Genomic DNA, 22,554 nt, shown 5'->3' with positions numbered 1-22,554 from the left:
TTCCCCAATCCATGTAAAAAGGGGACTCTAAACAAACTTTGGAGCTGCAGAATCCACAAAATGACACAGAAAAGCTAACCTCCCACTGAGAACAGCCCGGCAGGAATCCAGCACAGCGCTCTGGGAGCCTAGCCCAGCCCCACACCAAGGCTTTAGCCCCAGGGCCTGACCAGCCACCGCCAGAGGGACTCTAGAACAGCAGCAGCTGTGGCAACTTCCAGATTTATCAACACATAGATGCAAAGGACAAGGTGAGAGGCCAGTGCAGTCTGGACTTTGGGACCCAGTAAGGGGGAGTGCGTGGCTTTTACCCCCAGGGCGAAAAGCCGCTGAGATGCCAGGCACAGCCAGCGCCGAGTGGCAGTTTCCATTCCTGGCCTGCAGAGTGTGGGGGGACCAAGCAACAGTCTGAGGGGTAATTGCTCTTGCTTTAACCTGCTTGGATCTGGATTGCAGTCTAGGGTGGAGGTCCTGGGGTGTGTGTCCAGCTTGCCAGAGCGTGTGAGACCTCAGAGAAGGCACCCATCTAATACCTCCAACAGATGAGAAAACCCCAGCATTTGGGATGAAAACTCCCCTGTCTGGTGGCAGAGTCCTACTGTGGCAAAAAGCCCAAAAGTCAAGTAATTGAGTGGCAAAATGAGCAGGCAAAAGAAACAAAGCAGACAGAAGATCCCAACATTACACTCCTATTTTGGGGACAAGAAGGAGCAAGGCATGGAACAGGAGGAAAACAGTGAAGTCAGAACTCCTGCACCAAAAGCTTCAAAGGAAAATACAAGCTGGTTACAGGCCATAGAAGACCTTAACAAGCAGAGAAGAGAAGTGGAGGAAAAATTGAGAAGAGAAATGAGAACGATGGAAGAAAATTATGAAATGAGAGTCACCAGCCTGACTGAGGAAAATAATACCTTAAAAAACAGACTGACTCAAATGGCAAAGGAGGCTCAAAAAGGCAATGAGGAGAAGAGTGTCTTAAAAAGTCAAATTTGCCAGATGGAAAAAGAATCTCAAAAGCTCACTGAGAAGAATCATTGCTTCAGAATTAGATTGGAGCAAATGGAAGCTAATGACTTTATGAGAAATCAAGATGCTGTTAAAACAGATCCAAACAAATGAAAGAATAGAAGGCAATGTGAAATATCTCATGGGAAAAACCACTGACCTGGAAAAAAAGATCCAAGAGAGATAATTTAAAAATTATTGGACTACCTGAAAGCCATGACCAAAGTAAGAACCTAGAAAGTATCCTTCAGGAAGTTCTCAAAGAAAACTGCCCTGATGTTTTAGTACCAGAGGGCAAAATAGAGGTTGAAAGAATCCACTGATCATCTCCTGAAAAAGATCCCCAAAAGAAAACTTCTAGGAATATTATAGCCAGGTTCCAGAATTCCCAGATTAAGGAGAGAATATTATAAGCAGCCAGGAAGAAACAATTTGAATATTGTGGAAACACAATCAGGATAACCCAGGATCTGGCAGCTTCTACACTGAGGGATCAAAGGGCTTGGAATGTGATATTCCGGAGGTCAAGGGAGCTGGGATTAAAACCAAGAGTCACCTACCCAGCAAAACTGAGTATCATGCTTCAGGGGAAAATATGGTCATTCAGTGGAATAGAGGACTTTCAAGCATTCTTGCTGAAAAAACCAGAGTTGAATAGAAAATTTCACATTCAGATACAAGAAGCAAGAGAAGCACGAGAAGGTAAACAGGGAAAAGAAATCATAAGGAACTTATCAAAGTTGAACTATTAACATTCCTACATGGAAAAACAATAATTGTAACTTATAAAACTTTTCTCAGTAGTTGAAGGGATTAGAAATAGATAGATAGATAGATAGATAGATAGATAGATAGATAGATATAGATATAGATATATATCTTTATATATGAGGGTATATGGGCATATGAATATATATGTGAATGTGTATATATATGTTTACAGGTATACATAGAGGGCACAGGACCAATTTAACAGGAAGGGATGATACTTAAATGGTGAAATTAAGAGATCAGAGGAATATAATGAGAGGAGATGGGGAGAGACAGATTGGGGTAAACTATCTTATACAGAAGAGGCAAGGGAAAATGGTTACAATGTAGGGGAAGAATAGGAAGGCAAAAGAGAATGGGTCAACCTTATTCTCATTGAATCTGGCTTGAGGAGGGAGTGAAATACACACTAAACAGGGTATCTCACCCTCCAGGAAGATGGGGGGGAAGGGGATGAGAGGGGGGATGATGGAAGAGAGGGCAGGCTGGGGGGGGAGGGAATTTGGAGGCATCCACTTTTGAAAAGGGATGGGATCAGGGTTGAGAGTGGAGCGGGTGGGAGGTGGGATGGGAGGATGGGAAGTGTAGTCAGTCTTTTACAATTTATCTACTATGTTGTTGTTTTGCATTAGCCACACATGTACAACCTATACTGAACTGCTTGTCTTTCCAGTGGGGGTGGGTGATGGGGAAAGAAGGGAATGAATCTGGAATTGAAAGTTTTAAAATAAAATATTCAAATATATATGTACATATATATATGTGTGTGTGTGTATATGTGTATATACATATGTATGTATATATATATACTATTATTAATAATACCATTTTACATGTAATTGGGAAATAAGATATACAGGCACTGAGGCATAGAGATCCACTGGAAAAGTCGAAAGGGGTATGGGAGAAAATATGGGAGAGAGCAGATTGGAGGAGGGGATATCCTGTGGGACTGCTATTTTGGGGCAGTGGGTGGGGGAAAATCGGGGAGAAAATTTGTAACTCAAAATCTGGCGGAAATGAATGATGTAAATCAGAAGTTAATAGAGCATTTTTTTAAAGTAAAAAAACAAAACAAAAAAGAGAGCTAAAGAGAAAGCCAAGAATTGAGGAAAATATCCCCTCTTTTCCTCTTAGGTAGAGGGGGTGAATGAGTAGGTCGGGGGTACTTCTATCCTGTGGAGTCCTAAATAGCTTCCCTTCCCTGGGGAGGTTGTTTAACTGGGGTCCCAAAGGTTTCTAATCTCCAAAATTCTACTCTTTCTCAAATCCTCCCTTCTTTGTTGCCAGGGACCATGAACTAATGTTCTTAGGATCTTTCTAATTGAACGTGTGCCATTGTAAAGGCTGTAAATGACTGCTAACATTCTCTTGGACTGTCTCCAACAGAGCAGTAATGAGACTTTCAATCGCAGAGTAGAAGGGGATATGCATTGGTGGGAAGGAATTCTTCCGTGGAAGTTCCTTGCACAGTTTCATGCTATCTTCAGACTTAGCTATATTAAATACCCCAAGTGCAAGCGATTTTCTTTTTTTTGCCCAGCCAATCAGGTCATTCTTTTTGACTCAATTGGCATGTTCTTCAAGCTTCCATTAAAGGATCAATGGGTGTTCATGCCATATCAAGATTTTCTTTGCTGAGCTGGAAGCAAGGGAGGGTAGTGATAAGCCAAATATCCCCCTTTCTATGTGACAGCATGATTATCTTAAGGATAAAATAGTCAGGTAAGGGGGTAATTATTCAACCAAGAGTCAATTTCATTAAATAATCATCAGGGCATGATAGTGACTCATGATCTTTAGGATCTATCAGTCATAAGATAAAGTACATAAGTTTGACCATTCATTTCCGGCTCACAAAGCTCCACTGGCATTGCCTCTAGGAGAAAAGAGAAGCTTCTCTAGCATTTAAACCCTTCACAATCTGGCTCTAACAGATGTAATGGGTAAATTATTGGACTTGGAGTTCGGAAGACCTGAGTACAAATCATATTTCAGAAATTGACTAGCTGTGTGTGTCAGCCTCCATTTTGTCATCTGTAAATGAAATAATAATAGCCCCTACTTTATAGTACTAATTTGAAGATCATGTGTGTGTGCGGTGCATGTATTTATGTATATATACAGAAGGTATGTGTATATGTGTGTATGTATATTTATGTGTATATATGTGTGAATAAAGAACTTTGCAAACCTTAAAGGAATATCTGCTACTATTTTTTTCAGATTTATTTTTACTTTATTCACTCTGTTCTCTAGACAAACTGATCAACCTGTTTCTCCTTCACTGTGCACAGCCTGTCTTCTCTTCCCTCGAGATCGCAAGCCCCGCCCCCCCCATCAAGGGACTCTCTTCTCCCTCTTGCTCTTAGAATTTCTCTCATATCAAAGCCCTCCCCAGGTACCACTTCCTACAGAAGTTCTGATCCCACCAGCTGCTAGTGATTTCACTCAATTACCCTTTTATTTATTGTGTATCTATCCAACCTGTGGAAAGGCAGCTTGTCACAGTGAATACAAAAGTGACCTCAAAATGAGAAAAATCTGGGTTCAAGTCCCCTCTGTGACATGCACTGGTTCTATGAACCTGGGCAAATAACACCCTATTCCCGGAGCAGTAATGAGACTTTCAATTGCAGAGTAGAAGGGGATATGCATTGGTGGGAAGGAATTCTTTAGTGGAAGTTCCTTGCACAGATGAAATTTCAGGTGCATTTTAAAAATCTGGTATGTATAGTACTTGTATGAATAGCTGTTCTTTCCCCAGTTAGAATCCCTTTATCTCCCTAGTCCCTTTATCTCCCTAGCTCAGTGGCTATGGGCACATAATTGGTCATTAGGAAATGCTTAATTCATTAATAAAATAATAATGAACATAAGAAAAATCATACATTCAGAATCATAAAGGCTAACTTCTGCTCTTCCCTCTACAATGCTTCGTTTAAGTCAGGAGCTTCATTTAACTCATTCATTATACACAAACTTAAAATTTACTGCTTCCTGTAACCATAGGTTTGGAGAATGGGGCTCGGGAAAGTTAGACTCATGAGAGAATCTTGGAATTTAGAGATTGAAGAGACCTAAGAAATTATCCACACCTAGACAAAGCAAGAAATTATAAGTGACTCCAAACGAAAGTTCTTTGCCTTATGCTAGAGGAGATACAGGAGCATACCAACCATAAGTTACAGTGGGGTTGTAGTCCACAGAGAAGGCTTCTCACAGCTATTACCTTCCTTAAAGCCCCGCCCATTTTATCTTCTCATTATTTTTACAAATTGTCTTTGCTCTCTCCTTTTTTCTCAGCAGTTGAGAAAACCTGGAAAATTGGGCCCTACGGAGCTGGATTTGCTTGGGAAATTTGATTCGGTTCCGATTGGTTCGATAAAGTTGGGGCTCACAAGACGGGGGAGAAACAAGGCAGACTCAAGTAGTAGTCGACCCCTCCCTCCCCTTAAACAAATATGCATTGCTGAAAATTTGATTTATGGACGATAGCCTGCCCATTGGTCTATGCCCTGTACAGCTGGGAAGTTTTATATCGTTTGTTTTAGTTTTCAAATCTGGGGTATCTGTATGGAGTAGTTTCAAATTGCTTTTGAAGCTTTGCGTCAGATTTTAACATCCATCTCAAGTGTTTCCCGGGCAGAATGTTGCACCCACGGGTCACTGTGTCCTTTTAAGTTAACTGTTTTGTTCCAGGGAAGGATTCAATTCCAAGGTAGGGGATCTGAGCCACTGAAAGCAAAAGAGATTCTATAAAAACAAAAAGTGTCAATATTACTAAAGAACGATAAAATATATCTTTAAAGTTACCCTTTTTTTTTTTTTTAAATAAAGGCTTAAAAAAATACCCACGTTTAGTCCTCTGGATCCAGCTCAGCTTTTCTCATCAGCTTCAGAATCCAGCCTGCCAAGTTCCCCGCCCTCCCCCTCAAGGCCCCAACAAAACAAAATCACTCAACTTTTGGAATTTGTCAAAGTTTCCCAGGTCCTACAAAGTGGAAAACGCATGTCAGTGGACACCTTGAAGGGGCCCGCGTGAACCTGGGCAAGTGCTCTAACGGCTAGCCACGACATTCTCTCCCCACTTCCCCAGACTTCAGCCTTTGACTTTGGAGCTCAGGGCAGGCATGAAGCCCTCCTGGCTGCAGTATCGAAAGGTCACGGGAGCGGGGGCGCTTGGGGCTCCCCTGCAGGGTTCGGCTGCGGCTCGGGGAACAGCTCCGGCGCGCCGCGCTTACTTGGCCCCTGCGCCCCGGGTCAGTGGTGGCTTAGGTGGGGGACGCCGCTCCTTGTCTTCCGGCAGCGGCACCAGCGAGTATAAGACACATTTTGCGGCCTCGGTATCTGACCCAGAGAGGTTCTGGGGGAAAGCCGCCGAGCAGATCAGCTGGTACAAGCCCTGGACCAAAACGCTGGAGAACAGCCACCCACCAGTCACAAGTTGGTGAGTGACTCCTGGACGCATGGGTCCCCAAGCCCGCCACAAGCGGTCAGCTGGCCCAGCTGGGGCAAGTCAAGCGCACAGTAATGCCCTGGCCCTGGAGTTAGAAGACCGGAGTTCGAATCCTGTCTCTGATGCTTACAATGGGTTAGATCAGGGGCCAGTTTCTGCATCTCAGTTTCCTCATTTGTAAAATCAGAGGGTTTGACCTAGTTATCCTCTGAAGTGCCTTCCAGCTCTCAATCCAGGAGCCTATGGAAATGTGTCATAAAAAGGCCTGACTAGTGCTATTATACTCTTTGAGAGATGGGGATATGCCTCAAACTTGAGTTTTCCCTGGCCCCAAATATTCCCAGACCCCTTTAGCTCATTTCGAACCCAGTCATCCTCCCTTCTTCCTCTCCCCAGTCATCTTATTGGGAAACGGGGTCTTAAGCTGGAAAAAAGCAACTCGTGTGTGTGTGTGTGTGTGTGTGTGTGTATGTCTCTGTATGTTTATAGATATATATGAAAAATAGTTCATTCACTGACAACTCCTTTGTAATCCTGTCCTTTATTTTATGCATTTAAAAACAGTCTTAGAAAAGATTCATAGTGTTCTGGCTGCCAAAGGTGTTCAAGACAAAAGTAATTAAGAACTCCTGATTTACGCTAATGCAATTTAAGGGCTTTAAGGGATCATCCAGTCTGAGCCCTCTTATTTTACAAGTGAGGAAACTGATGTTTAGTCTTGCCTGCAGAACAAGCACAGAAATTTGAATCTCCTGAGGTCTACAGAGTTACAGCTGAGAGTTCTTTTATTTTGGGAGGTCAAACAGTGACCTAATAAACTACTTCCTTTGCTTTCTTAAAATCAAGCTGCTGACATTTTCTCAATGTTTATGAGTAACAAAATATGCTCTTTTAAGTAAAAAGAACCTTTCTGATACTATCTTTTTAAATTATTATTACTACAAATGCATTTTACCATTTCTGGATGAGTCCTTTGGTAGTACATTATTTAGGTCTTCATTATTGCCAAGGATTTTATTATCAGGTTTTCTTATACACACATATTTGTACAAAGGAATGCAGGCCTTTCATTTCACCAGAGTGGAAACCCCCTTCACCAATACTTATTGGCATTTGTCTCTAATTTGGGACACACTTTGTGATACCTTAAACTTCTTGAAACTATGTCTTCCTGGCTTCCAGGCCCAGCCTCTAGTCATTATGCCAAGATGCCATGCTCAAAAACAAATGTTGCTAAAAACAGATTTGGCTGTACTTAAATTTTATTGCTCAATTTTGTATTGATGTTATGCAGACAGTACTAAGGTAAAAAACTGGCTTAAAGTATTGATTTCAGAATATATGCATACAGGATATCTCAAAAGTATTAGTACTATTTTCCACTAGGTGGTTGGATTTAGATTCTGAAACACTTGAGTCTTATCCTTCCTCAAATACATAGTCTCTTTGAGTATCTGAAAACTGTACAAAGACTTTGGGGATAGTCTGTATTTGTGCCAAGAAACATGGTTTAGGTTGGTATAGGGGTTAGAAGACGCCATCCCTTTGGGAGTATATATTGAGTTCATTTATAGTAAAAGACATGCTCCAAACTTAATTTTAGGTTTTACCAGTTGGTTGATTATATCATGCATGTATATACATGATGACTTGTGACTTCCCATCCATATGAGGAGTGGGGACCTCAGCCTAATTTTATAAAGAGTGTGTAGGGTGAGTAGGGACAGTTACTAGATTTAAAACAGTGCATCTTGGAATGAGAAATCAGAGACTGACCAGGTAAAACTGGTTGGAGTTGTCTGTTATAGGAAAAGATACTGCAGCTGAGCCTTGAATGTCTCTCTGTAATTTGGAAAAAACAAAACCAAAAACCAAAAATAAAAAAAAATCTGGAAGCACCCTTGGGGAATACCCCACAATACTTCACAATATGGAGATATCTGTTGATGTATTGTTGATACATTGTTGAATCAGAGGCCCCATGGGCTAAATTACTCTATAGAGTTTCATGGAAAAATCCATGAGGTCATAACTTTTCTAACTTCAGTATAACAAGGGACATTTAGCACTGCTAGTAATTCTTTTGATCACAGAACAGTAATATGTGGCTTTTCCCAACCCAGGAATTAGACACCAATAATCCATCATTCAGGTTACTTTTCTAAGAAACTGAAATCGGTTTTGCAATCCCTGCTGTGTTTATGCCACTTCATGTACTGAACATCTTAACCAGCTCACTTGTCCAGGCATACAGCCATTAATTAGCTGTTGTTGCTTCTCTCTAGATCTTGAAGCCATATTTTAGGCTTTCCCTATGATATATGCCAGTGGTGTTGAACTCAAATAGAAATTGGGGGGGGGGGGGCATGGAGGCAAACCAAACCTTGGGGCAGTTAGGTATCGAAATGGATAGAGCAAAGGACCTAGACTCAGGAAGACTTATTTTCCTTGGTTCAAATCTGGCCTTAGACACATATTAGACTAGCTGTTTGACCCTGGGCAAGTCACTTAACCCTGTTTACTTAAGTTTCATCATTTGTAAATTGAAGTGGAGAAGGAAATGGTAAACCATTTCAACATCTTGTCCAAAAAAACCCTAAATGGGGTCACAAAGAGTTGGATATGACTGAAAAAAAAATAACTGAACAACAAACCCTACTAAAAGATGCCTGTGATCTGGATAGCGACTTAAACTACAAATTAACATTATTTACCTTAGATGCACATAAAAGCTAAGTAATTATGTAAGACATCATTATATAAATAAAACCTTAGGTCAAGTATTTTCTATTTCTGGGACATACTGAACTCATTTGTGGAATGAGGGGATTCAATCAGGTACGTCTCTGCTAATAAAATGGAAACTTCTTGGGGGTAAGAATTGTTAGAGTTTTTGTTTTTGCAGCCTCAGTGCTTAGCACATAGTAGGGATTGTTTATTCATAAATAAGATATTCTCTATGGTCTTTTCTAGCTATAATATTCCATATTTTTTCACATATTATGCTGAAAATTGTAAAAATGTTTTATAGGAAATCATAAAAGTATATTAACATTGCAAGCTCCAGTCAGAAAGGTTTTATGAGATTCCATTGTCAAGGGTAGTATTAGAAGTCTTTTAAAGGTTCCCTTTGCCTCCATTCCACCCCTCCTTTGGATTGGATTCTCCATGTAAAACTGGAATTCAGATTGCATGAAGAAGCGAAAATATGCTTCTAGTACAATCTTTCTTATAGAAAGATTCTGACATGTCTTGGATATCCACGTATTAGTTAATCAATAAGCATGTTTAAAGCCCCTACTATGTATGAGGCCTATGCAAAGCCGTGGACATACAAAGAAAGACAAAAGACAGGAGCTCCAATCTTATGGGGATGACAGCATGCAAATAAGGATGTACAAGCAAGCTATAGTCAACTTGAATACAAAATGTGAGATTTAGGAGGGTTTGGAAAAGGCTTTCTGTAGGAAGTGGGGCTTTCTCTGGGATTGGAAGGAAGCCAGGAGGCATATATGTATGAATACATGTATTCATACAGCTACGTATAAATATGTATGTACATAGATTTTCTATGACAAGCAGTATTTTTTTTCAAATGCTTTATTAACTTCTGATTTACATCATTCATTTCCGCCAGATTTTGAGTTAAAAATTTTCTCCCCATTTTTCCCCTGCCCACTGCCCTAAAATAGCGGTCCTTCAGGATATCCCCCTCCTCCAATCTGCTTTCTCCCATATTTTCTCTCATACCCCTTTCGACTTTTCCAGTGGATCTCTATGCCCCAGTGCCTGTATATCTTATTTCCCAATTACATGTAAAATAGTATTAGTAATAGTATATATATATATATATATATGTATGTATGTATGTATGTGTATATATATATATATATACATACATACACACACACATACATGGATTGGGGAAGCTGGAAGGCGGAGCAGCAGGGAGGTCCTGCTTCTACTCCATCTTGACTCCTTCCCCCTGACAAGCAGTATTAATTAATTTACATTCTTCAGAGTGAGAAAGGATAACACTTGCAGTTGTAAAATTCTAAGAAGCACAATCATATCCTTATATACATAATCAGAAGGGGTCAAGAAAGAATAAGAGAGAGGCACTAGGAAATAAATCATAGTAGTGATATGTTAACACACCTATTACTATCTGGAAGAAGAGTTGGACCTTATAGCATAAGTAGTGTGATAGCCAGAGAAGGCTCTTGTGCATGGCAGTGAAAGTAGTCTTTTTTTTCTTGTTCAACACTTTCTTTTATTGATTAGGAAAGTGAAGTTAATAAAGCTAATGAAAATGACAATAACTGTTTATTAATAGAAAGGCCAGAATTTAAGAATACTTAGGAAGATTATTCATTGATTGATCTGGTGCCATTTTGTTTTATCCATAAGGCAAAGAAATTAGAGATAGTAAGGTGAGATATTTTATTTAAAAGTAAAATTATTTTTTAAAATTACATCAGTTGGCTTCTTATTGCATCTAAGATCAAATGGAAAAATTTTTATTTGGCCTTTGAACCCTCCTACAACATGACCCAACCCACTTTTTCATGCTTTTACATTACTTGCCCTTATACTCATTTGTTTTTGTGAATCTGTCTCCTTGCTGTTCTTGTAGGGGGAATTCTACCTTCAGTCCCTTGTGTTTTTGTATATCCTGGTCACCATGCTGGGTATGTCCTCTTTCCTCATGTCTACATCTTAGAATCTCCACTGTCTTCAAAGTTCAACTCAAATACTGTCTCCTTGAGTGAGACCTTTCCTAATTTCTCTCTCATTTATACTTTCAAAAAATTACCAGGTATTTATCTTTAATATTATTATTTTTGGACATATTGTTTCCTCAGATAGAATTTAATATATTCTTTGAGAGCAAGGATTGTTTTATTTTTGTCTTTGTATTCCTAACAGGGAAGGACAAAAAGAAGGAAGGGGGGGGGAAGAAAAGAAGAAGGAAGAGAAGGAAGGAAGAAAAAGGAGGGAGAGAAACAAGGAAGAAGGAAGGATGAAGAGAAGGAAAGAAAATTAGGAAGAAAAGAAGGAAGGGAGGGAGAGAGAGTGAAGGAAGAAGGAAGATAATGTGATTATTGTGCGTCCAGCACTGGGTTGCCCTAATTATACAAATACAAGAAGATAGCTAGATAGTCTTTCAAATATCTTACATTCTAATAGGACATAGTGATTAGTGACCAGGGAGAAGTATTTTGGTGTTATGGGACAATTGATCAATACATTTGATGTTCTATAATTTCAGAGCTAGAGTTATAAAAAGATAGGGTGAGTGCATAGGGCATGGCATGAAGATAGCTTGGAAATAGCTTGTTAAGCCTGAGTCTGGGCAAGATGAGGTAAATGTTCACCAGCCTCAAGTCTAGGGTCACAGAAATCGAAGAGATATGGAGGCTGTAGTTCAGGCATCATCACATGGTGATGACTTAGAAGTAATAAGTGCTCAGTAAATGTTTTCTTAATACTCCTTAATTTCTGAGAAATGAATGCAAACTACAGATAATGGCAACCATCTACTATCAAATCATTTTAACCAGCCCTCTCAATAACTTGAAAGCTCATGGTCTTTCCATTCTATCCATCTTCAGAATAGCATTATTCATGTTTATGTCCTCTGTAGCAACCTGATTAAACAATTCCTTAACCTCCTTAGCTGGACAGTTTTTTCCTGTTGTTCAGCCATTTCAATCATGTTCAACTCCTTGTGACCCCATTTGGGGTTTTCTTGGCAAGGATACTGGAGTGGTTTGCCATTTCCTTCTTCAGTTCCTTTGACAGAAGAGAAAACTGAGGCAGAGGGGGGTTAAGTGACTTGCCCAGGATCACACGGCTAATAAATGTCTGAGGTGAGATTTGAATTCATGTCTTCCTGACTCAAATCCAGATACTATTATCTGCTGCACCATCTAGCTGCCCCAACAACACCACTACCCTATATCCCCATTTGAATTCCTAATAATTGAACAGCAGCAATACCCAGTCTATCCTCCTTTGCTTTTGCTGCTGAACATGTGTCCTAACTCCTCTCCAAGGCTGGCTGCAGAACTTGTGCGTCTGATCCCATTTCCTATAATTTCTTCCATGACTTCCCTCTTTTTCCTCACAAAGCAGTTTTTCTCTTGCTATTGACTTCCTGTGCTTGGGTCTGTGGCATCTCCCTACAAATACATTTAAATCTTAATTAAAGAAAAAAAAAACTTGATCTTTATTTTTTTATATATTAGCTGCCAGGCCTGTTTTCCTGAAAAAAAAAAAAAAAAACAAAACAAAACTGAGGATTGATAATGTTCTAGAATATCAGGGCAGTTTTTCTTGATAATTTCTTGAAACATGATTTCTAGGCTCTTTTTTTTGATGTTGGTTTTCAGGTAGTCCAATAATTCTTAAATTATCTTTCTTCAATCTATTTTCCAGGTCAGTTTTTTTTTTCAATGAGGTAGTTAACATTTTCTTCTATTTCTTTTCATTCTTTCGATTTTATTTGGTTGTTTCTTGATGGCTCTTAAAGTCATTAGCTCCTAATTGTCCAATTCTAATATTTAAGGAATTATTTTCTTCAATGAGATTTTGTGCCTCTTTTTTCCATCTGCCCAATTCTTCTTTCCAAGGCATTCTTCTCTCATTGGATTTTTATACTTCTTTTACCATTTGGCCTATTTTGTTTTTTAACGTGTTTTCTTCAGTATTTTTGTTTGTATGTGTGTCTCCTTTACCAAGTTGTTGATTCTTTTTTTCATGATTTTCTTGCATCACTCTCTCTCTCCCCATTTTTTCCTCTACTTCTCTTACTTGATTTTTAAAATCCTTTTGATTTCTTCCCTGACATGGGACCAATTTGTTTGGAGGCTTTGGATGTACCTTCTGAGCCTGTGTTTTGATCTTCCCTGTCACCATAGCAACTTTCTATAATCAAATCTTTTTCTCCTTTTTACTCATTTTCCAGCCTATTTCATGACTTTTAACTCTGTGATAAGTGGAGCTCTGCTTCTGGAATGGAAGGTACACCATCCCAAGCTTCAGGTTTTTTTGTGTATTTTTTTCAGAGATAATTCTGGGAACTTATAAAGTTTTGGTTCTTCCACGGTGGTATGATCTAGGGAGAAGGGTGTTTACTACTCTCCTGTACTGTGCACTGGTCTACGATCAACCACAAGCACTCATTTCCACCCTGGAGCTGTGACTAGGGACCCAACTCCTCTGGGGCTGCAAGCTCCGGTGTATTAGTGCTTTTCCTTGCCCTGAGACTGAGACCCAGGACTGTGACCCAGATCCAAGTATGGGCAGTACAACAGAGTCCTGTCCCCAGTGCCAGTAAGGGGACCCCTGTAATCTCTTTCTGACCAGTTTTCCAACCCCTTACCATCTGTGGGCTGAGAGGTCTGAAACTGCCACTGCCTGCCATGGATTCAGTTGCTCCCAAAGTCTCCTCTTGGTTTGCTGGACTGGGGCTGTGCTGGTGGGGCCTGGGCTGGACTGTGCTCCATTCTCATCACAGTGCAATAAACCTTTCCTGATTACCTAAGTTGTTTTGGGCTAGAAAGTTGTTTTGCCCTGTCCTTTTGTGGGTTCTGATATTCTAGTACTTGTTTGAGATATTATTTATAGGTATTTAGAGAGGTTTGGGGGAGAGTTCAGGCAAGTCTCTGCCTTTTCTCTGCCATCTTGGCTCTGTTTCTGACCAATAACCTCTTAAACAGCAACTCTATTAACCTTTTTTTAAAAATTCTCTTTTAACTTCTTTTAAGCCTTTGGCACAATTGACTGCCCCATTATTGACTTCAAATGCACCACACAGTTCTCCAACCTCTTTAACCATTCCTTTTCTTTGTCCTTTACTTTCTTTTTATCCCCTCTATGTGGATGTACCCCAAGAATATATCCTTATTGTTCTCCTCCCTGTAGGAAATCTTATTCATTCTCATAATTTCAACTCCTCTCTCTAACAAGATGGATGCCGGCTCAGAAGTGGAGCTGTTTAAAGCTTCTGCACTGATTAGAGATGAGCATGGGCTAGTAAGTGGCTGCCATAATTCTAAGCTTGGTGAGATTGGGAGATCCAGTCTGGAAACAAACAAAAAACGTAAAATGAGTGTTTGTCCTCTCCATATCCACTGCACCATCTCATTAACATCTAATGCCTGAACTGTTGGAGTAGCTTCTAAATATTTCTCTTTTCTCTCTTCCCTGCCCTCCAAAACCTCCTTCATACTGCTGCCAGAATCCTTTTTCTTTGTCTCTAGTGGGCATATGTGGAAAGAAACTCTGAAAGAATACAAACAACTCTGAGAGGAAGTCAGAAATTCCTTTGTCCCTCGTGTACATGGAATGCAAGAAAAACCTTAGGATGCAGGTGCATTAAAAAAGTCAGGGGCAGGGATTTCTGGCAGAATTGGAGTCATGAGGAAGAGGAGGGAGCCTCTGGATATAATAGCCATGAGGGGTACAAGCATAGTGCCTTGAGGGATAGGGTGGGATGTGGAATAGGTTGTGAATCTACTGCATCCTGGACACTGAGAAATTTATTAGTGGAAGGAGGAACTGTAGGAAATGAAATGTCAGAAGTGGCATGGAAAGTGCTGCAGAGATGTAGAGCCAGAAGTTGCTAAGGATGTGAATCAAGAGAGTGTCAGAATTAGAAAAGAAGGAATAACAGAGTTGGTAGGATTACCCACTGGACTTGCCAGGGACATGTAGGAAGCAGGGACTTGGCTAGTGTGTGGGAGTTTTCTGGGGTTTGTGATTGAAATTTCTGTGTCTGTGTATGGTGGGAGTGGGAAAGAAAAGGTTATCATTAGGAGAAGGAAATAAGTATTCCCTTATTTACTGGATTTGGATCTTAGTATTTTCCCCCCTGTTATTTCCATGCCTTTCAATAAACTTGTCTATGTCTGAATACTTACTGTCAGCCTGATACTTGCAGGGGAACTGAAGGTCCCTTCCCCTCCTCCAACTATGGGGTCCAAAATCGTCCAACCTACAGTAAAAGAAACTGAGCCAGAGCTCTAAGCCATTAGCACTTTATTAAAGGGCCCATGGCCCCCTGTACTAGGTGGATCTCAAATCTTCCTCATGATCTGAGATGTTCCTTTTCTTTGAGGTCTTAGTTTTATAGTACTTGATACCCAGATGATACAGAAAAGGCAAAGTAAAATACGTAGCCTCATTGGTTGATAGACCTATATCTTGACCTTCCAGGAGAACCCTCAGCTCATGCTTGTGATATATTAATTGGTAGAGGATTTCCAAATACATGCAGAGCTGATGATCTTGTTTGGAGAATAGATTTGCAGGCAGGGTCACCCACTGTTCAAGTACTCAAAGACCTGTTGGCCAAGTGCCATAGTGACATTTCCCTAGCAAAGGAATAACAAGGGTAGCTATAGGATTTTCCATGCCATTAAGTCACCTCCATCACACTGTGCTTGGTCATGTACTTATAGGGCATTAATTAAGCAAGTAGATTCACTAGATTGATTAACTGTATATCAATAGACAAGTACAATACTAATACTAATAATAATCCTTATGGAATCAGGCTCCACTGAATAATACTAATTGGAAATCAACCAGGGGTTTAAATAAAATAGAGGTCTAAAGTAATCATTTCCCACACCACCCTCCATGAATAACTAGAAAATAGCTTAATTCAGATATTCCTTGGGCTTCCCCGAGTTAGAGCAAAATGATGTTGAGAAACCTTCAAGGCTAAACTTGATCCATATAAATCTAAACCCTGGAGCATTGTATCAAGGTTTACATGTACATGGATATGGGCCTGACATTTCTCTGCTTAGAAATCTATAGTGGATGCTTATTGCTGTTTGAGTAATATCCAAACTCATTCAGGATCCTCCACAAAGGTTCTTAACATGGGGTCTATAAACTTGGGTTTTGTTTGATTTTGCTTTTTGGAGGGGGGAAGACAGGGAAATTAGGATTAAGTGACTTGCCTAAGGTCACATGGATAGTAAGTGTTAAGTGTATGAGGCTGGATTTGAATTCAGGTCCTCCTGACTCCAGGGCTGATGCTCTATTCACTGCACCACCTAGCCTCCCCAAACTTTTTTTTTTAAAGTATTTTGATTAAATGTATTTCAATATAAATATTTTCTTTGTACTTTGTTTTTATGCATTTAAAATATCATTATGGAAAGGGGTCCCTAGGCTTCACTAGACTGTCCAAGGGGTCTATGACACACAAAAAGCTTAAGAACTCCCATCCTACAATCTTACCTTCTGCTTTCATAATTATTTCATATTTTCCCCAGATACATACTCTACAGAGAACTCCCTCATACCTACTTCCAGGCTTTGGTTCATACTGTTTCCCATGCCTAAATTGCCTTCCTTAAGTCTCTTTAGCCATCATATTCCTTCCTGCCTAACTCATGCCACTTTGACCATGAAATCTTCTTTGATCTTTCCTTGTCAATGATGTTACCTTCCCTCTTAGGCCTCACATAGGTATAATACACGATATTACATGATAAATAGATCAGATAGGTCTCAAAATAAATGTTACATGGGTGCTTTATCTCATGATTTTACTGTAGAAAGCTCCTATTTGTATGATGTTTTGTACTTCCCTTAAGGAAGGGCAGAGTCCTGTTTACAGAGTAGGTACTTAATAAGTGGTATTTGTTTTGTGTTTTCTGAAATGCATTTTGGCTAAAGGCTCTTTGACAAACAAATGACAACCACAGAAAATCTGTTGTGAAACTTGGGTCCTTCATTCATTTGGGGCCCTGATGATTTCTATTCTATCTAGTAGCTTTATTGAATGTAAAGTTACGATGTTGTTAAGTGGAGGATTTGCTTTGAAGATTAAAGTTTTATATACTTCTTAAATAGCCAGTGAAAAATTTAAAGTCCAATAGATTTTTTGGTTGTGTTCAGTCGTTTTAAGTTGCGTCCAGCCCTTCATGACCTTATTTAGGGCTTTCTGGGCAAAGATACTGGAGTGATTTGCCATTTTCTTCTTCAGCTCGTTTTAAAGATGAGGAAACTGAGGCAAACAGGGTTAAGTGACTTGCCCAGGGTCTCACAGCTATTAAGAGTCTGAGGCCAGATTTGAACTCACAAAGATAAGCCTAACTTCAGGCCCAGCAATTTATCCACTGTACCACTTAGCTGTCCAAGTCTAATAGTAACTCTTATTATTGTTAGGTGGGTACTTTAAACATACAAAGGATCATACTATCACAGATCTGGTGCTGGAAGGGACCTAAGAGATTGCTCTAATTCCCTTATTGTATAGATGAGGAAATGGAAGACAAGAAAGGTTAAGTGATTTGGTTAAAGTCACTCAGGTAATAAGTGTCAGAGGTAGGGTCCCAAGGAGGGGGGATATCCATGATTTTGTTTTAAAAGTTCTGTTAACTGTGAAAACTTTAGTTACTCTGATTAACATAGTGGTCCAAGATAATTCCAAAGGACTCATGATGAAAAATATTATCCATCTCTAGAGAGAAAACCGAGGGACTCTGGAATATAGATTGAAGTATATTATTCTTCACTTTGTTTTTATTTTTTGCAACATAGCTAATGTGGAAATGTTTTGCATGACTCTACATATATAAATGGATATGATATTACTTGTCTTCTCAGTGGGTAGGAGGGAAGGAAGGAGAATTTGGAACTGAAAATTTAAAAATGGATTTAAAAAAAAAAAAAATTCTCCTAACTGTATTTCTGTATACCTAGTGTCCTTTGTAATCCTATGTAAATTGTTTGGTGCATTTAAAAAGATGATTCTAAGTAGGGGTCTATATGCTTCACTAGACTGCCAAAAGGACCCAAGACAAAAAAGTTAATGATTACCTCCCACCCCCACCCCATCCAGTGCTTTCTCCCCTGTCCAATGCTGCCTCCATCAAAGGATGTGCCCTGTGCTAGTGTTCACATTTACTAGTGTAAAGTTTAGATTTTGGTGAGGTATACAGCATGACATAGTGCATGGAGCAATGGAGTTAAATTGGGAAGACCAAAGAACTGGGTTCCATCCTGCCTTAGACACTGGATGACCCAGGGTAAGTCACCTAACATCTCTAAGCCCCAGTTTCTTCATTTGTAAAGTGGGGTTAATAATAGCCCTGCCTCATGGTTGATGTGAGGGTCAAAGAACATAATGCACCTAAGGAACTTTGAAATCCTAATGTCATACACATACACATATGTATGTGTGTCTGTATGTGTGTATATGTATATGTATACATACATATATAAATTATTATTACTTACTGCTACTACTACTCACTTAATTTCTCTGTGGACATTTCTACCTTCTCATCAGCAGTTTGGCTCTGCTTCAAAACTCCCTCTCCTTTTCCCAGCTCCCTTTCTTGTATTCTCTTTTCCCACTTATAATGTAAGTTTCCTGAGGGAAACTGTTTTCTCATATTTGTATCTCCAGTAATTGGCCCGGTACCTGGCATATAGTTAGCGCTTTATAAAATGTTTTATCTAGTTATTTTTATTATGATAAAATCCCATTTGAAAATATAGTCTCTTTTAGATATTCTCCCCATGAAAGACTGCAGAGCTGAGCTATTGTTGGTGTTCAGAAAGTCTACAGATTGTTTTTCGGTCTAAAAAAACTGCTGAGTCTTTGAGGGTACCACACAAAGGCGAGTAGGGCTGAGCAGCAGTGTTAAAGTTATGTAAGCATTGCCTAGGAAACGTTGCAATCAATGAACAATGGGAAACTTGATAGTCTGTGATCTCTCACCTACTAGTTAGTGTGTGAGGAGAGTGGAGGCAAGCTCTTTTTGCCACCTCCTGGGAGGCAGCCTCCTCCCCCTCCCCTTATGCAACAACTATTACTTTCCAGGTAGCACTGAGAGAATATACTATAGTTAGAGATATTTGAACTTTTCTTAATTTTTCATTCTGTAAGTCAAGAGGATGTGAGAGCATTGCCTTCCACAGTGAAGTGACTTTTAAGGTAGTAGTAAGTGGGAGGGTAATGAATCTGCATAATAGTACTCATGAATTTTAAAACTTAATGTATGGTATTATGAAGATCAACTGAAGAGGGAAGCAAAATCCTTTTATCTATATCATACGGATATGGAAATAGTTATCTAAAAGTGTTAAATTTGTCCTTGGCAGTGTTGTGCAGAGTACAGTCAGTGAAAATTAATAAAACAGGAAAGGGATGATTTATGAAATGGGGACCCACTCCTCGGGTTTTCATATAACCTCTAAAGATAAGCCATGAGGTCATAAAGCTTTTGAGCTTTAATAGTTAAAAGTGAGAAAATAGCCAAGTGTGGTGGTATATGTGGTGTATATTGAGAACATCCTTGCTACCTGGGAGGCTGAGGCTGGTGGATTTCTCACGCATAGTGGCTCTGAACTGCAGTGGGCTGGGCTGATCAGGTGTTTGGTATTAATGTGGCAAGCCATCACCCTTTAAAGAGGGGCAGCGTGTCCAGGTCGGGAAAAGGAGCAAAGTTAAAGGATCCCTGCCGATTAGAGAAGGACAGGGCTATGGGTAGCTGGGCAGACCCTGCACACCCAGCCTGAGCCAGATAGGGAGATACAGTCTTTAAGAAAGAAAATGAGACAACAGCTGGAAATGCTTTAAGACTAGGAAGGGGAAATAAGAGAGAGTACAATTACAACAGCTGGAAATACTTTAATGCTAGGAATGGGGAATAGGAGAGACTGTAACTATAAGCCATTTAAGTAAGTAGTAAATCTGATAATTGAAGACATTAACTGCTTACTGTAGGAAACAAATACCTAATAAAATTCCATATGCATTGGTGGCTTACTACATCTGTAGACCAAGAAAATTGTATCCTGAAGTTATATGGAAATGCTTCATGCTTCCTGTTTCTGCCTGTCACTATTTCTTTTTTGGGGGGAAGAAGAGAGGTTGAAACTTATCTTCTTAAAGTAGAAAATCCAGGGTGTAAGAAAGATATGTAGTGAAAATTTCACTAGCACAGGCTTATGAAAAATCCCTGTGTATGGGAGGGAGGAATCAAGAAATCCCCAAATTTAAGGAAAATAAAATATAGATGACTAAATATAAATGAGTTATTTTTGCCCTCTAGGGGGAAAAACCCAACCCCAAACACTAGTTAAAAGTATAGGCTTAGAGGGCACTCCTGGCTTACTGAATTTGTCAAGTGACTTTTATTGAGCTTCATAATGTATATAAGAAACCCCCATATTTACTTTAATGCAATTCATATTTTTTCTGCAGTTGCTTTTCAAAATTAGTTCCATTACATATGTTGTGTGGCTAAAGAGGGTCTACAGTTGGCTCACATTTCTCAGAAACAGCTTAGAGGAATCCAGTAGATTGATATTGAAGGTCAGAGAGACAGGGAAGAAAGCAATATATAGAGCGAGCTCTAGGAAGAGATAGGGGGGACTGGGATTAAAAAAATAAGTAGAGGAGTGGCTGTGTGGTACAGTGAGTAGATCACCAGCCCTGGAGTCAGGAGGACCTGGGTTCGGATCCAGTCTCAGACACTTCACACACACACACACACACACACACACACACACACACACACACTCTACCCTGTGACCTTGGGCAAGTCACTTAACCCCAATTTCCTACCCTCCCCCTTCCAAAAAAAAGCAAAAAAAAAAATTTAAGTACAGAGTTTGCCCTTCCCAAAGAGAAGTGCCCCACATCTTCCTCCTGGTTGGAGCAAAGAAGCAAATGATTGATAAGTCCAGAGCACGGTGGAGAAGGGGAGATGAAGGAAATCAAAACAGATGACTTCAGTTTTCTCAGCTAAGTGGGAAGTGAGGTCATCTGCTGAGAGACAGCCATGTGGAGTTAGAGGAGGGTTTGAGAGCTACTTGATCTGGAACAGCTGCAGAAAGGAGTTTGCTAGTTAATCAGGGAAACAGAATAAACATTATTGGTAAGTGGTAAAGGCCCAGGGGAAATTTTATAATAAGAATTGGTAGGGAACCCCATTGCCTGCTCTCCTCCAATATCACCCAGCACTCACTCCACCCAGCTGAGTAAGAATAAATAAACATGGCAGTTATCCAGAGTGGAGGGTTGGCCCCATGTGAACAGTGGAAAGGTAAGGCTTTCAAGGGTGAAGGGTAGTGTTTCACTGAACTGATTTCCTACAGGTTTAGGACCGTGAAAGGAAGAAAATGTTATGAAAAGCACTGGGGATAGACTCAGGAAATGAACATGATGGGAGAGAAAAGAGCTTTTGGTCAGGATGGAGGACAGTTTTTACCAAGGAATGAAGGACAGGAGTGTATGATCAGAGAAAATAGGTTCAGAGTTCAAGATGGTGGAGGTATAATAGTTTGGTAGTGATAGTCAGGTTTAAGGAATGACTATCTCTATGGGTGGTTAAATTAGAGTGGAGAGGCAGTCATGGTTTTTGAGGAAGTTGATTAATAAAATAACTAAGAATACCATAAAAAGTATTGAACCCTTTAAGAAAAGAGAGATAGCAACTGGGTTGGGGGGGGGGGAGCAGCTCAGAGACTATAATAACCTGGATATGATTGGTGTGAAGAGGAAAGAAAGCAAAATTCAGAATCCCTTCAATTTAGTGTGTGTGTGATACCCCCCCATCTTTCTGTCTGCCTGTCCCCCTCTACCTCTCCATCCCCCCATATATAATGTAAATATGTATAGAAATTATATTTAGGTATGTATAATACAAAACTTTAAATGTTTTTTCACTAAATATTTGCTTCCCAAAATTTTTTTTTTATTTTAAAAGGAAGAAATAGACTAAAGATTTTTGAGTGACATGATTATAGTAGAAACTTTGGGGGATAAAACTGAAGAATGTATCAAAGAGGGGAAAGAGAATGGAGGTAGTAGAAGAGTAAACAGCTGTGGTAGGAAAACTGACCCTTCGTATCTACAGCATGAGTTACGGTAGAATCTTACTCATTTGTATGAATTAGAGGAAAGGCCTGCCTTAAGGAGAAACAAATCTCATTTACTTCAATATAGGACAGTAATGGAAAGTAGATTTAAAGCTTAGTACCGATTCTTAGAATTCTTTCAACTTAAAAAACATATTAAGTATATTCTGTGTACAGGGCTCAGATGTGTGATGCTAGCATAGTACAGTGGCTAATGGTTGGGCTGACCTTGGAGTCAGAAATATATGAGATCAGGTCCTGACTGTCATAGATTCTGGCTGTGTGACCATTGTTGAATTAAAATCTTAGTGCCTACAGGAGGGGATTGTCTCATTAGTAATAAGAGCTAATTTCATATCATGCTTTAAGGTTTGCAAAATGTTGTAGATATTTTATCTCATTTGATCTTCCTGATAACC

The 22,554-nt window shown here is 39.7% G+C and overlaps 1 protein-coding gene across 2 annotated transcripts in view; it reads left to right on the top strand.

The window, feature by feature from the left end:
• The first annotated feature begins 5,696 nt into the window (after window positions 1-5,696).
• The window catches only part of ACSS3 (acyl-CoA synthetase short chain family member 3), a 235,300-nt gene continuing 218,442 nt past the window's right edge, over window positions 5,697-22,554 (top strand). Inside the window, exon 1 of one of the 2 annotated variants that reach the window (XM_069094789.1) lies at window positions 5,697-6,226. In XM_069094789.1, the coding sequence (XP_068950890.1) occupies window positions 5,910-6,226 (317 nt within the window). In that variant the 5' untranslated portion in view covers window positions 5,697-5,909. Of the gene's footprint in view, window positions 6,227-21,055; window positions 21,322-22,554 lie in introns of those variants that run through there. The other variant, XM_069094791.1, reaches the window with a different exon arrangement.

Source organism: Petaurus breviceps, unplaced genomic scaffold, assembly GCF_028583685.1.
Source record: "Petaurus breviceps papuanus isolate PSGF00001 unplaced genomic scaffold, PetGlider_PUasm1.0 221, whole genome shotgun sequence".
NCBI lineage: Eukaryota > Metazoa > Chordata > Mammalia > Diprotodontia > Petauridae > Petaurus > Petaurus breviceps.
The sequence above is the reverse complement of the archived record's forward strand: the minus strand, read 5'-3'. Positions and strand labels throughout refer to the sequence as shown.